This window comes from Periophthalmus magnuspinnatus, chromosome 6, assembly GCF_009829125.3.
Source record: "Periophthalmus magnuspinnatus isolate fPerMag1 chromosome 6, fPerMag1.2.pri, whole genome shotgun sequence".
Classification (NCBI taxonomy): domain Eukaryota; kingdom Metazoa; phylum Chordata; class Actinopteri; order Gobiiformes; family Gobiidae; genus Periophthalmus; species Periophthalmus magnuspinnatus.
In genome coordinates, this window is record NC_047131.1 from 27,687,370 (window position 1) to 27,702,190 (window position 14,821).

Consider the following 14,821-nt stretch of genomic DNA (forward strand, 5'->3'; position numbering starts at 1 on the left):
GAAGCATTCCAGGCAAAACAACATCTCAACATCATGGAGAAAGAAAGGATTTGGACCCTCTACCAGACATACGTCAACATACTTTTGAGCAATCCATCATTTTTTTTAGCTTCATGTTAAAAAAAATAATAATAATAATGTTTTGTTTCATTCTACCACATTCTCACTATGAACTGAAAAAAGCACACGATGATTTAAAACTCCATAGACGTTAGACAGTAGATATAAATCACTAGACTTAATCCGATGATTTCAGGGCCTTCACAAGGACGCCTCTCAACGCTGACGTTACAGTAGGAAGCTATTGTTTTGAGCCTACTTTAAACTGCTTCACTCACCACCAACAAAAGTTCTTGCACCTTCATCAGTAAATTGTGACAGTTTGCATGCTCAGACATTTGTATGAACTTAGGATCAACTAAACTACAAGATATAAAATACAAGTGGGTGCAAATCGTAGATCAAAAAGCTTGAACAGTGAATTATATAGGGCCTTTAACAAGCTGACAGTTGCCGTATGATGTGTTTCGCAACAGTCTTTTACAGATATATAAACTATTGTGAGGTTATACAGAGGACAGACTAGAACAGAGGCGGAAGATGCTTTGGAGATGTTCTAAAGTCTTGGGGGATTGCGTGTGCGTTTGGATGTGTGTCCTCGGGCCCCCGCATATAGAGCACCGCTTCCTGCTGCCGTTGCAATTCCTCCCAGTGATGACGTCAAAGGCTCTGCTGCAGTCAGAGGGGAACTGCATGGGATTCCTGCAGAAGAATCCTCCCATTTCCCTCCGATCTCTCTCCCATCTCCCTCCCATCTCCCTCCCATCTCCCTCCCTTCTCTCTCTCTCTTTTCTCTCCCATCTCTCTCTCTTCTCTCTCCCTTCTCTCCGGCTGCTGCACACGACATTCCCACGTGTATAAGCCCACATCCTTCCCAGTGGGCAAAAGCGCCTGTGGATTTGAATGATAATAGAGGCTCTGACCGGTGCAGATGACTTACTGCATTGATGCTTTCTCTCAGTGAAAAGGTATTTTTTTAAGAGCTGGCACTATTCTCAAAATATGTAAAATAAAAACATATTTACGTGTATGATAAAACATTACTTTACTAATCAGTTGCATACTTTTTAGTCTTAAAAGGTGAGTTTTTTTCCTCTATGCTCGTCTCCATGGAGATGTTGCTGCTTTGATGTTGCACACTATGGTGCTAAACTTCTCTATCTTGCATTTATTTCATTACAGGTGTTTTATCCATCAGAAATGCCTTTAAGAACTTGCATGTGAGCGAGCTTGCCTGTAACCTGTAACTTGGCCTGGTGGCATAGATAAATTAAATGTCATACTATGGAACATTCTACGCAAAGCAATAGCATCTCCATGGAGACAAGTAGATAGCGGACTCGCCAGAAAAGTTTAAGTTCATCATGCCAGTAATACTGATCTGGTTTTGACTTGGCAGCGACTAAAACGCACAGCATTTTGTGATGAAGTGATGATACACAAAGTCTTGGCTGAAACCGCAACACAGCGCACCTGCCACCAGGTGTTTTTTGTAAACATCATCCGAATAGCAACCAAACACTATTGATGTTTGGATGTGAAATTAAATGAGCTTGTGATCAGCATTTTCAGAATTCTGACAGGCGCTAGCAGTGGCACTTTCTGCAATTCTGCATTTCAAATGTTTTAGCACTGAATGACATGTGCCTCAGCATAAATAGCTGTGGAGCAGCAAAAATAGGAACGAATCACAATTAGACTGAGTGTGTCATCTGGGAGTCACCACATTAATGCACATTTCCATTCATAGATACAGTCAGTAATAGACCCCAAAGAGAGATGTGGGCCTCAGCTTTGTACAATACATTCTGCATTGTATTATGTAAATAACAGTAAAGAATGGACACACTGGTGGACACACTTTTTATGATAAAGTTGAACTATATTAGAAGGCACACTGTTGATGCTAAATTAATTCAAGGTATGCAAGGGAAGTAAATGATGGATTATTTGTCAACATTAGTGTGTTGGCACATGTTCCACTGGCCTCTATCAAACGTGCTGCTGCACTTAGAAACCATCCAATAGTCAAGGTCATGGGCCCTCCATCTATTTGTTAGTGGATAAAGTGGAGCAGCACAGACATGATGGGGGATGAGTCCGGAGCTCCCCACTGATCTGAGGACAGCCAGCCAAGGCTCACTGAGCTGACAGCAGCTAAAGCCCCCACTCCCCACATGTGCTAATCTCCCAGATTTAAATGAGAACGCAGCACTGAGCGTAGAGCAGGGCAAGCCTGTCTGATCCTTGACTGCAAGTCTAAACACAAGCTGCATATTGTATAGGTCTATCACTATAATACAGTCTTTAGTGTTATAAATTGTTGCATGAGTATTATGGAAAATTGTCTGAAAACAATTTTATGACGCTTGCCTGAGATATTTGAAGTAAAATCCATGCTAATACTCTATATATTGAGCCATTTAGATGTTATTCGTGTCTTATTATCTATATCAGAAACAAAAATATTTAGCCTTGAAATCCACAAAAACTGCCAATATTGTACTGAACAGTAATTAAATTAGTGAGTCATTTTGATAGCCCCAATGATCTCTAAAGTCTATGCAAAAACATTCCCTTATTGCATGTGTTTTTCAGAACATATAAAGTAGTTAAGCCCAAGGAGAGTAAAGGAGCTGACTGACTTGAGATTGCACCACATTCAGGGCTGAAGAGCATGAGAAAAAGAAACCAGAGCAACAGGGCGGGAGGGAGGGTGACGGAAAGTCAGTCAGTGAAGGAGGAGGAGTGACTTTCTTTCTTTACGAGGGCAGACCGGGAACCAGCAAGAAGCAGGGAAACCATGACAACCAGATAACCAACCCTGGCAACCAATACAGAGTTCTCACTATCAAAGGCAGACTGTTCGTTGGCAAGGGTTAATCTGCCCTGAGAAAAGAGAAAAGGAAACAACTGTTGTGTGTCTAATCTAATCTACTATATGTGGAATATATGCTGAGAAAAATGGGTTTTATTACAAATTTCCATACGCTCAAAGTAAAAAAAGATGACTATAGTAGCAGGATCTTTATCCAAACCCGCATCCATATTTTATAGAAGCAACAGAGCTATATAAATGTAACAACCTGAAGTGGCAGTGAAGAGAAAAATTGTATCTGGGAAAGTATGAAACTCTAAATAGCATGAAGCGATACATTACCCCAAAACACAGCGGTGCAGCAGTGGAACAGCAGAACTCTGCGATGGAAAAAATATGATAGGACAGCTTGAGAGAAATGTGCGCGCATGTGGTGTAAGTGAAGAAAATGGACCGTAGCGCTAGTGTCAGTCTAACATGATTCTCCGCACCAGCTAACAGTGTGATGCTGGATATGCCGGGTGACAAGCAAATAGAATAGGGTGACAAAAGTACAAGTTCACTGGGAAAGGCTCACTTATTCAATGACCTCGCGTTTAAAGGTCCTATACTAGAAGAAATGGACTCGCGTGAGCTTTAAGCCGTGTTATATCGCTGTTACCTCATCAAAAACATACCTGGAGCTGTGTTTTGTTTCATTTGCACATGTTTGAGTAACTTTTTTATTATTATTATTAGTCTGTTTAAATCTCCAACGCTCAAAACAATCAGTTCTGCCTTTTACCTTTTGTTCAGTAGAGATCAGCAATTCCAGGGCTGAAATTATCCAAATGATTCTAGTAAAGGTATACGGAGTTTAAAAAGGCAAGGAAAAGCAAGGCAAAGTAATTCAAAGTGCTTTGCAGAATAAGAAACACATTGAAATCACAAAAACAACAAAGCAAAACATGAATAATCACAAATAATCATCATAAAATTAACATTAAAAGAGAAGAGAGCAGAATAAAACAACTTTCAGTCATGTACAGTGGAACACTTCCTGTATTGCCACATGACATCACAAGGAGAGAAAAACTTCGCCTAAATATACAGGGTTTGTGTGTTAATAGATCAGAAAATAGTGGAATATGACCCTTTAAAGATTTAGCTGTCTTCTGTCATGGAGGTCAGCGATAGAGACATGGAAATGCTGGAGAGGGGAGGAGAACATAATGAGAATTTGATCAATACTTTGCCTTAATTAATAATCTCCACCGCAGCCCAAACATTCATGAACTGCAATTCCCGCTTTCGGTTTGGCTTTTGCCCCTCCTCCATTGGTCTGCCCCTCTCTCCTCATCATTAATCTCTGAAAATCGTTGGCTACATGCATTCCTCCAAATCGATGCAATTCCACCGAGGTCTTGTCTGATTTACCACATGGCTGGATCCCCGTATGAATCTTGGCTGGCCTGGGGAGGAGGGGACTCATGGGGAGGTTACAGAGGGAGCGATGAATCTGATAAAAGAGGAGACAAACGGAGCGATCACTGGCATCACTGCGGCGCAACCTCAAAGACAGAGGTAAAATAAGTTCAGGGACAGATTTGAAACCCCTCGTTTGGCGTTTACTATGTTATGATATGAAGAAAGTTAGAATGGAAGAGATAAAGACAAGAGTAAAAGGTGCTGCAGAAATGAGCAGGGGTTATAGACTTTATATATAAACGGACATAGCTAACCTGCTAGCCGTCGCGTTACAAATGGGGAGTGAGCATGGGCGAGCTTCTGGCTGCATTGACTCTGGCTCCAAATCACTTAACATTAGAAAACTGTCGCCCATCTTTCTGTAACTGCTGCTGTCAGACTTATTTTGGTCTTAAAATGTTCATATTAACCTACTCTATATGATCCTGTTATTTTTATTTCGCTGTTGTGTCCATAACTCAAGATATGAACATTAATAGCAGACAAATCACGCGCCTTCTTTCCCCGAGGTTGCTCCAGATAGCGTTAGCAACAGGTTTGACTGACAGAATTGCTAAGTGCTACACTCCTGATTGGCTCTTTGGTTGCTATGATACTCACAGTTGGAATTCCAAATATGGAGCTTGCCTCAAAATCGACCCCTATAGCTGCTAGCCTCGAAGAGCTTCATTTGACTGGAGCTGAATGCTCTGGGGGACATCAAACTCACTTAGTCCACTTCTTTATACAGTCTATGGCAGGGGTGGATCAGTGGTTAAAATGCTCATTCACAAACCTATACATTGGCAGTTCAGTCCCAGCTCTATTTTGTGCGTACTGTTGTTGGGTAAAACACTTGACCCAAAGCCCTTATGTTTTAAAATCATGTGTGGGACCTAAAATCTGTACACTCATGGGAACCTGCCACTCTTATGTGTACAAAAATCAGGTCAAGATAATTACTATATCGACTTATTATTCAGAATATGAAAGTTGGAACAATATTTTAGGGGGTTAACATTCCTCGTGTGTACTTTTTCTTTGCACTACTGAGGATTTTTTTGGTTATTTTTTGGCCATAGGATAAGATTTAAGCTAAAAAAAAGGTTGAATTAATGACTTCAATGACTCATTACAGATGCAAATGAAGTACTAAAGTGTTTCATTCTGCTGTTTATTTGCTGCAGCTCAGGAATTTTTAACAATATTGCACATTTAAAATAGATTTTGTGGTTCACATCTGGCATAAATTAGTTTAAATATTATCGTTTATCGTCTATATTTACTTCAGCAATATATCAAACTTCAAAATATGCTATCGTGACAGCCTAGTAAAACGTAAATCCTAGTATACCACCGCTGAGTGTGAGGGAATGAATAAGAGATAGAATTGTAAATCAACTGTGATGCCTAGAAAAGTGCCCTGTAAGACACTTATTATGATGATTCATTAAAATATCGTTTAGACATTTTACACAGCTGACACAAAAGCAGAACATATTGTAACAAAAGGATCAGGTCAAGAAATCCTTAAGATTAGAACATCCAATTACAAACAAAGGCTCCATTATCTCTTATTTCTTTATGATTGCACAACAAAAGCAGATGAAGTTTTTTACGCTCAGCCAGTGTGTGTTAATATCAGTTCTTGTTCCAAACCCATTCACAACCCGTGCTGATTCAAGAAGGCTTATGCATCCTGGCGCGCACGCTCACATATGCTGTACATTCATACGGGCTCACTGACACACGGCATTCTGCAGGCATCAGCTGTGAGCCCCACACACACGGAGCAGGACCAGGCTCCTACCATTAGGATCCATTTCAGGGCTGAGGGAGCGGGACTGCTGCTTGGGCAGACAGACCAACAGCTGAGGCCACGCGGGCTTGGCTTGTAGCTCCACCGCTCTGATCCAGAACACTTACACACTCCACTCCTCAGCTGGGAGCAACACGCAGCAGCCAGGGGGTCAAAAGTTCTCTGACCTGAATTTCGGCACAGCCCCCCCACTGGAGCACGGCTATTTCGTTGCTCGCTTTCATTTACTCCCTTGGGTGTTTTTTCCACCACGTTGGCAACTTTTTCGAGGCAATCTTGTGAACTCAGGTGAGATAGGCAGCTGGGGTTTTAGGCCAGTTTGAATATGGAGATTATTTTAAAGGGACTATATCATGCTCCTTTCTGATATATCTGATGTTATAATGTTGTTTCCTCATCAAAAACATAACTTGGGTTGTCTTTTGTTTCATTCGTACACGTTTAATACACAAACCCTGCATATTTAGGCTTCTTTTCTGAAACTTAAACCACTTTCCACTACCTTGTGATGACATGTGGTAATAAAGGAAGTGCCCGATTGTGTTTTTAAACTCCGTACACCTTCACTAGAATCATTTTGATAATTTCAGGCCTGGAATTATTAAGCCATTAACTTGAAACCTACAGCTTCATGACATCACAAGGTGGAACAGAGCATTTTGAGCTTTGGAGATACAGACCACAGGATTACTTAAATATGTATGAATGAAACAAAATGTAACTCCAGGTATGTTTTTGATGAGGTAACAACATTCCCTCACAAGAGTCAATTTTGCGCAATACAGGCCCTTTAACAGCAAGGGTTAAAGGTCACGAGGCGTTACAGCACCTGCATGTTTCACAGGGAGTGTTCGGATGCCACAAATGCACTGAGCGTCTGCATTTGCCAAGTGCTTTTTCATTGACGGAATTGACTGAACCGTTCCCCTCACTTGTCATCATCAGGAATATCATGTGCTGTGAAACCATATGGATCTCTTTCAACTGGCAGGAAATCTCTGCCAGCACACATTGATCCCAATCAACTCTCCAGGTATCTGTCAACGTCGAATTAGCGGTTTTACATTACCGCAAAATGAATGAGAATAAGATGGATGTGTTTGGTTTACTGATAGCAACAAACTCTCGACGCTTCTTTCCATGCCGAATAGTGGATGCTATGGCTGCAAGACAGAGGCTAGCCAACTGAATCAAACCGAAATCAAAATTTGAATACTGTAGCAAATCGGAAGGGCTGCAATTATTATTTTTTCCTTTGCAACAACAAATTATTCTGTCTTATTAGGTTTAAAAAATGCTAACCCTGTAGTTCAGACCTCTGCAAATGGAAATATTTGGTAATGAACAGGGTTAGCAGTTTATATATTTAAACAGTGTAACTTTCTGGAGGTGGCATATCATCTACATGATTCCATGGAAATAGAAAATGACTATACCACACTTTGAAATCTTCTCTGAAACATAGATATGTTTATATCCTACTGGCTGCGGGTGATGTACTTCCACAGTAATAGTCCTGTAATGTTGGTGCACTAAATGAGGTCTTAAGTTTCACTCACAAACAGTGAGAAAGCATTCATTTACTTTCTGTTACTTGGATTATAATGACAAGAAGCACATGAGGAGAGAAAGAGAGGAAAAAAAGTGAGGAGCTGGCACTGGCTTAGAGTGAGGGAGCAGGGGGGAGCAGGGGTAGATGGCACAGCGCACACACAGGTAGAGGGAGAGACTGGAGTTTTAGTCAAATTGTGCAGATTGAAGAAAAATGTTGTGAAACACAAGGACACTTGAGGACACATGAGGAGACATGAGGAGACATGAGGAGACATGAGGAGACATGAGGAGACGCGCTGACTCAGAGTTTTCAACTAAACAAAAGAGCGGTGGCTCCTCTTCAGCACCATGCACTCTCACTGACACAGGATTGGCTGTAGACCTGTCGATTAAGATACACAGGCCTCATCATGACGATCAACCAAAGTTTAAATTTTTGACATAGCCCTAATTAAATGAATTAATTATTTCAGTCTATTGGCTAAAAAGTTACATAGTGTGGCTTTATGTTTTCAGTTAAATGTAAAATCTCTTGGATGTGTTTAAAATATAAACTTTGACCACAATCCTGCGATCCTGCCTATCAGAAAAGTCACAATTAAATATTTTTTCTCAGATCGATCGTTTGTGCTGGACACATTGCAACATACAAACCCAGTGATGTACAAAACTGTCTAGTTGTGATAGTGGAGGCAGAGAAAACAGCTGGACACTCTAGCTTTTCTTGTAAGTCTTGCGAAGCCACTACAGAGAGTAGAGAGGAGTGGAGATGACTACATAGGGGCTTTTTTGTCAGATGAACAGTCGATATAAAAGGCCCTGAAGCGCACATGATTCCACTTTCTAAAATGTCAATCAAAGAATCAAGGAGCCTCAACACATCAACCTCCCAACTCTTAGTATGTCAATATCCCAGTCATGCAAAAACAAAGACCAGCACTGGATTAACTACCACTGTTTTTTTTTACACAATAGGGTACTTTCTCAGCTAATCGCTAGTATTTATCAGAACAAAGCTGATAAAAGTAAATCATTAGAAAACAATGCTGCAATTGAGTGTCAAATCTGCACTGGCAAAAGTACAAATCTTTCTTGAAATACAACTTTCATCACGTAATGGTTTCTAAATCGACAGTAGCGACAGTAGGGGCGACAGTAGCTCAGTTGATGGAATGTTTGTCCACTGATCTGAAGGTTGGCGATGCGATTCCGGCTCCCTAAAATGAGTACAGTTGTTGTTTCCTTGGGCAAGATACTTAACCCACGTCGCCCTCAGTGTCTGCGTACAGTGGTGTGTGAATGGCTGAGTGGTTCCTTGATGTAAAGCCCTTTAAATGCCTAGAAGGTGGAAAAAGCGCTATATAAAAATGTGACCACTTATCATAAATCAACACTACTGCTACAAAATTGAAAGGAGAACGTTACAAAACTTATGTACTAATACTACAAAGCATAAGGGGCTAATGCAGTGTCACGGGGAATGACAGAATAGTAAATTCTAGTTTCACACTACGAACAATGAAGAGCCATCATTTTAAAACCCGGTTACAAAAATACAATAACGTTATATAGCTTTAAAATGACTTCTTTGCTTTTGTGGGTTCAGACCAATCAGTAACCAGCCATGCAGACACTCCATATCTAAAGGTTCCATCAAGGACCAATAGCCAACTTACAAAGATATCATACACGGGCAGCAGGGAAACCGAAAGGGAACGGTAAAGAGAGTGAAAGGAATTAGACCAAAAAGAGCTGGATTTATGAAGCTATTGACAATATTCCTGCACTTTCCATAGGTTAAATGTTAAGGTGAGTAGGACAGTAGTTAGGACAATATATAAAAGCCATTAGTGATCTGACATGACCTTGGGACTGTTAATCTGGAGACATGCTGATGTATGTGCTCTTTTGCTTAATGCAGCGCTACACTCAAACACATGTCTACTTTTCCACACCCACTCCTCCTAAGGCAGCCCCCATCATGCTTTGAGTGAGGTGGGTTCAGCCAATCACAATGAAGTGTGGCGTCTGATAAAAACGCGCATGTATATTGTCTATAAAAGATACATGAATGGAATATAAATGGTGAAAAATCGTTTATTTCTGTGTGTTTCTAGAGCTTATCTTACATTTTTATTTTGGATTGCACATTAACAGCTGTGAGGGACACAAGTATAGCACCAAGATTGATGAATGGGAGTTAATTGCATTAGGTGTGATGTTGCTATAATGAAATATTTGTTGCTACTAATGTGACTGGAACAGTTTTAAGTCGTCGACTAGTCAAACAATTATTTATATTGTATATTTTTAACCAAATGAAAGTTGAAATATGGTGGCTGAAGACTTGTAGTTAAGTTCACCACACACTACAGACTAATTTGCCAGATTTCGACCTCAATTTGCTGCTCCCCGACTTCAGGGCCCAACTTTATGTCTTCGTATGTGTCTGGTGTCAGTGCCACCCTCAGCTGCTCGGTCAAATCGTAACCACAAAACATCACCGCTGCTCCACCAGCCAATAAAACAGAGCATCAGGAGCAGACGGAATGATAGACACAGAGGCACAAAAGATCAGGAAATAGCTAAAATAATGGGGCGACTTTATTTCTCACTGCTCGTAAAGTTGTAAACTGCAGTATTCTAATCCATATTATCCATTTGAATTTGTCCCGTGCAAATAATGGCACCCAGTCCACAAAACAGCACTATTAATCCAGTCTGAAGCAGCGAGTAAAAAGGCAAGATTAGTTCTTCATGTTTGTCTGTTTACATCCACGCGCTGAGGAACGGGGTGAAGCTGCAGCTAAAGTAAACACAATTCCACTTTCTGTGTAATTTATCACCAGCCTTCAGTGCATTAAAAGCATTTATCTGAACAATTGCACCACATTTCACAAATAATAACACAGTTTGACTTGCATTTAAACGAGGCGTGCAATGCTCTGATCTTCTGAACACTTTAGAATCTCAAAGTAAGTTGTTTTAATGTAGACGGGAAAGAGTTGACAGGAAGTCCACTATAGTTTTGATAGCGCATATCTTTGAGCTTGTGGTGTGCGGGCTCTTCACTCGAGTCTTTGGTCTGCGCTTTTTGTCGCAGGTTTAAAAATTGTTTAAGACTGAAAAATCCTGTATTGTGTGGCGGGCTTTTTATTCTATTTTGGCATTTTGATTTAATAACGCCACCATTATTGTTATAAAAAGTCTTTTGCCGTGACTCTGTATAGTCCAGATATGGATTATCCAAATACAATTACAATTATTTTAACAGTCGACTAGTCACAGTTAATCTGATTAATCACCCCCCTATAGGTTACTTCAACCATCGTTACCATTTGCGTCCCATTGAGTTCCTTTATTTGCAGCTCAAACTGGACACGTGAATCCGTGCGTGTGTGTGCTCGCTGAGGGGACTTTGGCTGCGTAGAGGATTAGATCAGGAAGCCAGAGCAGAACCTCCGTGGTGGCCATGTGTATGTGTTAGGACACAGCCTAATCACTTAATGAACTGCACCACTCCTCCGAGCAGGACAGTCAGATCAAGCACAGGCCTTCCGCTTTCACCCTTCTAATAATACCTGCCAACCCCAGTGCAGGATAGCTCACGGGGGATTTAGCCTATTGGAGTATCCCGCACGCCATTCAGAGCCAAGACAAGCTCATTGGGTGCTTCAAGAGTTGCCAGACCAACCTTTTCCGCTGGGCCTGCATGGGAAGCGATGTGACAGATTAGCGCTTGGTTAATGGCTGAATGGGATGTTATGCAGTGTCATTAATCTGAACAGGTCTGGCAAGGGCTGGTGTACATAGACGCCAATAAGCGAATGATTTTTCAAACAGGGACGTCACGGAGTCTTTTATTAATATCCCTTTTGAGGAGTAATTGAGGTGGCTATGAAGACACATGTTGCGTGTTGATTTATAGGAGGTTCAAGATGGTTTAAAAAATTAAAATTAAAGGTCAACATGTTCTGACACACAAAAGCTAATGAAGCATGGTTGAGTTATGATCCACGCTGGCTTGTGGCTTTGGCTCGGCTTCTCTGTGATACATCAGAAGAGTACAAAGAAAAACACTTGTGAAAACCAGCACTTCACATGACTTGAATACATTTTGAGCAGCAGCAACGATCTCACTGACAACTTATCATTAAGCAAATAAGCGTAGGTACCCAATAGAGCATAGTGCAAGCTCCATACAAGCATAAACAGCATCAGACGTTCCCAAGAGGTAAAGCCAAAGAGCCTGGCTGCTACAGTGAGAAATCTACCACTGAACACAAATTATAAAGCAGACCTATTATGAAAAATTGACTTTTCAGAGCTTTTAACCATGTTATAGTTTTCCCCCTTCTCACTTACCCTCTCGAAGTTCTACTTGGAGTGATTCACGCATGTTTGCACAATCTTTAATTGCTTATTTACAGTACGCCATAATACCAATCAATCCTCATCGTCACCACCACGAGCACGCGCCCACTGCTCTGTACTTCCTTCGTTCTCCAATTTTATTTTCTTAATCTATGAAACACATAGGATTCGGCAGTGTCATGTTGTCATTTTGGTAAAAAATGGAAAAAAAATCTGCTACTCGCTAGTGTGATCTGCAGAGATCCATCGGAGGTGCCAACTCTTTGTTGTGACATTCGCGGTGATGTCAGTTCCCATTGGGCATCACAGTTTTCTAACATGGAAGTTAGTAAACTTGTTTCCTTTTATTAAGTCATTTTAAGTGAATATTGCACTGTAAAATGTGCAGATTGTAACATAATGATCCATGGGTGTCATTGATTATAACTATATAGCAAGATCAAGCACAAAATGTCTTATTTAAATAGAGTCCAGACAAGGTGGTTTTAATATTGCATTTGGAGTTAATCTTTCATGGTACATTCACTTTGCACCCAGCCCTTTATACAATGTAAAATATGTTGCAAAGTATTACACAAGATGGAGCACATCTCTTTGCTCTTTCAGCTGTTCAGGAGATGATTTTGTATACGACAATGAACGGAGAGAGAGACTATTGACGCACACAAACATTTATATAGGCACATGGCTCAACCCAGCCTGACCAGCTGGACTTTGGCACAGAGGCAAGAAGTGAAGCCTATTGGATCCCATACGAACAGCAGATGGGAGGGAGAATCTCTCTTAACGCATCTATGCCATTAGTGTCAGTACTGTGCATGCATTTTCAACCACACTGCTGTAACCTTGTAACCTAAAGCAAGAAACCAGCCAACCAACTTTAGCAAACTGCAGTGTCATGGCTGGTAGAAAGGATGTGTTCTACTTTCTAATATGCAAATGGACCGCGCAGCACCAATATTACCCCCTCCTCCTTTTTTTTTTTTTTTTTGCAATGTATTCTGTCAAGCCAGTGCTCCACATCCAAAGGAAAACCCACGTACGTAGCTGACTGCTGCAAGCCTATAGGAGAAACGCCTGTCTGCTTGCCTCCTTTGCCTCCTTTGCCTTGCCTGCCTGCAGACTAAGAATAGATCAATGTATCAGGCAAACAGGGATTAACTGCGCTGTGGTCCAATCCCAGCTGACACCCAACCACACGAATCCAAGAACAGGACCGAGGGGACGCACTCCAAAAAGTTCCACCATTCCCATCACCAGCATGCTCCCCTCCAATGTCATCCTCAATGGGGAAGAGACGCACGCACGCCCACCTGCTCCAAGCGCCAGAGCACATGCAACAACAAGCCGACGTAAAGCCGCAACAGCTCTCCCTAAATCCCCTCATGCTGGTAATGATTATGTCAACGCAGGGAGAAACCGATGCGTGCTCCTCAAGGTAAAGCCAACTATCGCGCACCTGCCACCGGCCAAATGTGAACTCGCGTAAAGAAATAGTGCCAAACTAACCTGTCTGTCCTTTCCCCAGCGTCTTCTCCAAACGGTAAGGTCCCACGTAATTGGCATGTTGGGCACCGCTGTTGTCTTTACCGGACGATGACATGTCGAACGAAAATCGGTCACTTCACTCAACGAAACACTCCTCCGCGGGTGGTCCGAGCCGCAAAGTCTTGTGTTTAGGTTACTCCACGGGTCTCCTCTGGCTGCTTCCTCTCGGTGTTTCTCTATCCTCACTCTGGCTGAGGAGGAGGCGAGGTGCTCTCTCTTTCTCTCCTCTTTTCGCCTATCGCTGCTGCAGACGAGCCGCAAGTGCCTTGAATCTCATTGTGGAGCTGGGAAAGCTGCGCTGCCGCTCTGCGTCTGCGGGAGATGCTGCTGAGCCGCGTGCGCTCTGACGGACAAGCGCCACGGCCAATCAGAGGAGAGGGGCTTTAACAGAGACAGCCCCGACTTTTCTGCGTTGGATGCTGCTCATAGAGGCAAATTAAGCATTTTGTAGATGTAAATGGCATCATCACTTTGTTTTCAGTGTATGTATTTTCATTCATTATTGGGGGTGGTTGGTGTATTTGCTGGGTTTGAATCACCCACTGTCCATTTCTTAAATGCACATCACTCACTCACTGAGACAGACTCAAGTTGATTTTGTGAATTTTTACTAGGCCTGTATAAATTCTTTGACAATTCTTTACTGCTTCTTAACAATTTACTACTAGGCCTAACTAATTTAACACATAGATCTGCTCATGTAGGACAGGTATGGCTTTACTAAATTACTGCTGCGTAGATCACAGATACTGTCTCTTTCGAAGAGGTTTTACTTTTAGAAAAGCTCTTATAATCAGTCCATTATCCCAGTCCCACATGTTTTTTATTAGTGGACCAATATGTACCCTTTTTCAGAAACAATGCCTTGTTTCCTTACTAAACTAAACCAAACATCCAAAGCTGAGGCAACAAACACAGTTTTGCAGAAAACATTGAGTGATTCATAAATATTTATACTGCCTGTATTTACTGAGAAATGCTATCTTTGCAGCAGGGGCCAGTACACATCCTGCTTGTGTCTTTCCCGCTTTCTCATTCCCCTCTGGTCTGAACTTGTCCTCTTTAACGGCCCCTTCTCTCACCTCACCTGCGTGCATGGCCTGAGTGCGTCTGTGTGTATCTCTGTGTGTGTGCGCGCGTTGGCCCTGGATTCATTTCACACACCACTGGTCTGAGCCCGGTGACTGTCGCCGTGGCCCCTG

General features: G+C 41.8%; 1 protein-coding gene across 2 annotated transcripts in view; it reads right to left on the minus strand.

Annotated features, from left to right (window-relative positions):
* Positions 1–13,858, minus strand: part of LOC117372256 (serine/threonine-protein kinase BRSK2) — a 240,108-nt gene extending 226,250 nt beyond the window's left edge. For both annotated transcript variants that reach the window (XM_033968031.2, XM_033968030.2), the window contains exon 1: positions 13,581–13,858. In XM_033968031.2, coding sequence (XP_033823922.1) covers positions 13,581–13,674 — 94 coding nt within the window. In that variant the 5' untranslated portion in view covers positions 13,675–13,858. The remainder of the gene's footprint in view (positions 1–13,580) is intronic.
* Positions 13,859–14,821: the final 963 nt, after the last annotated feature.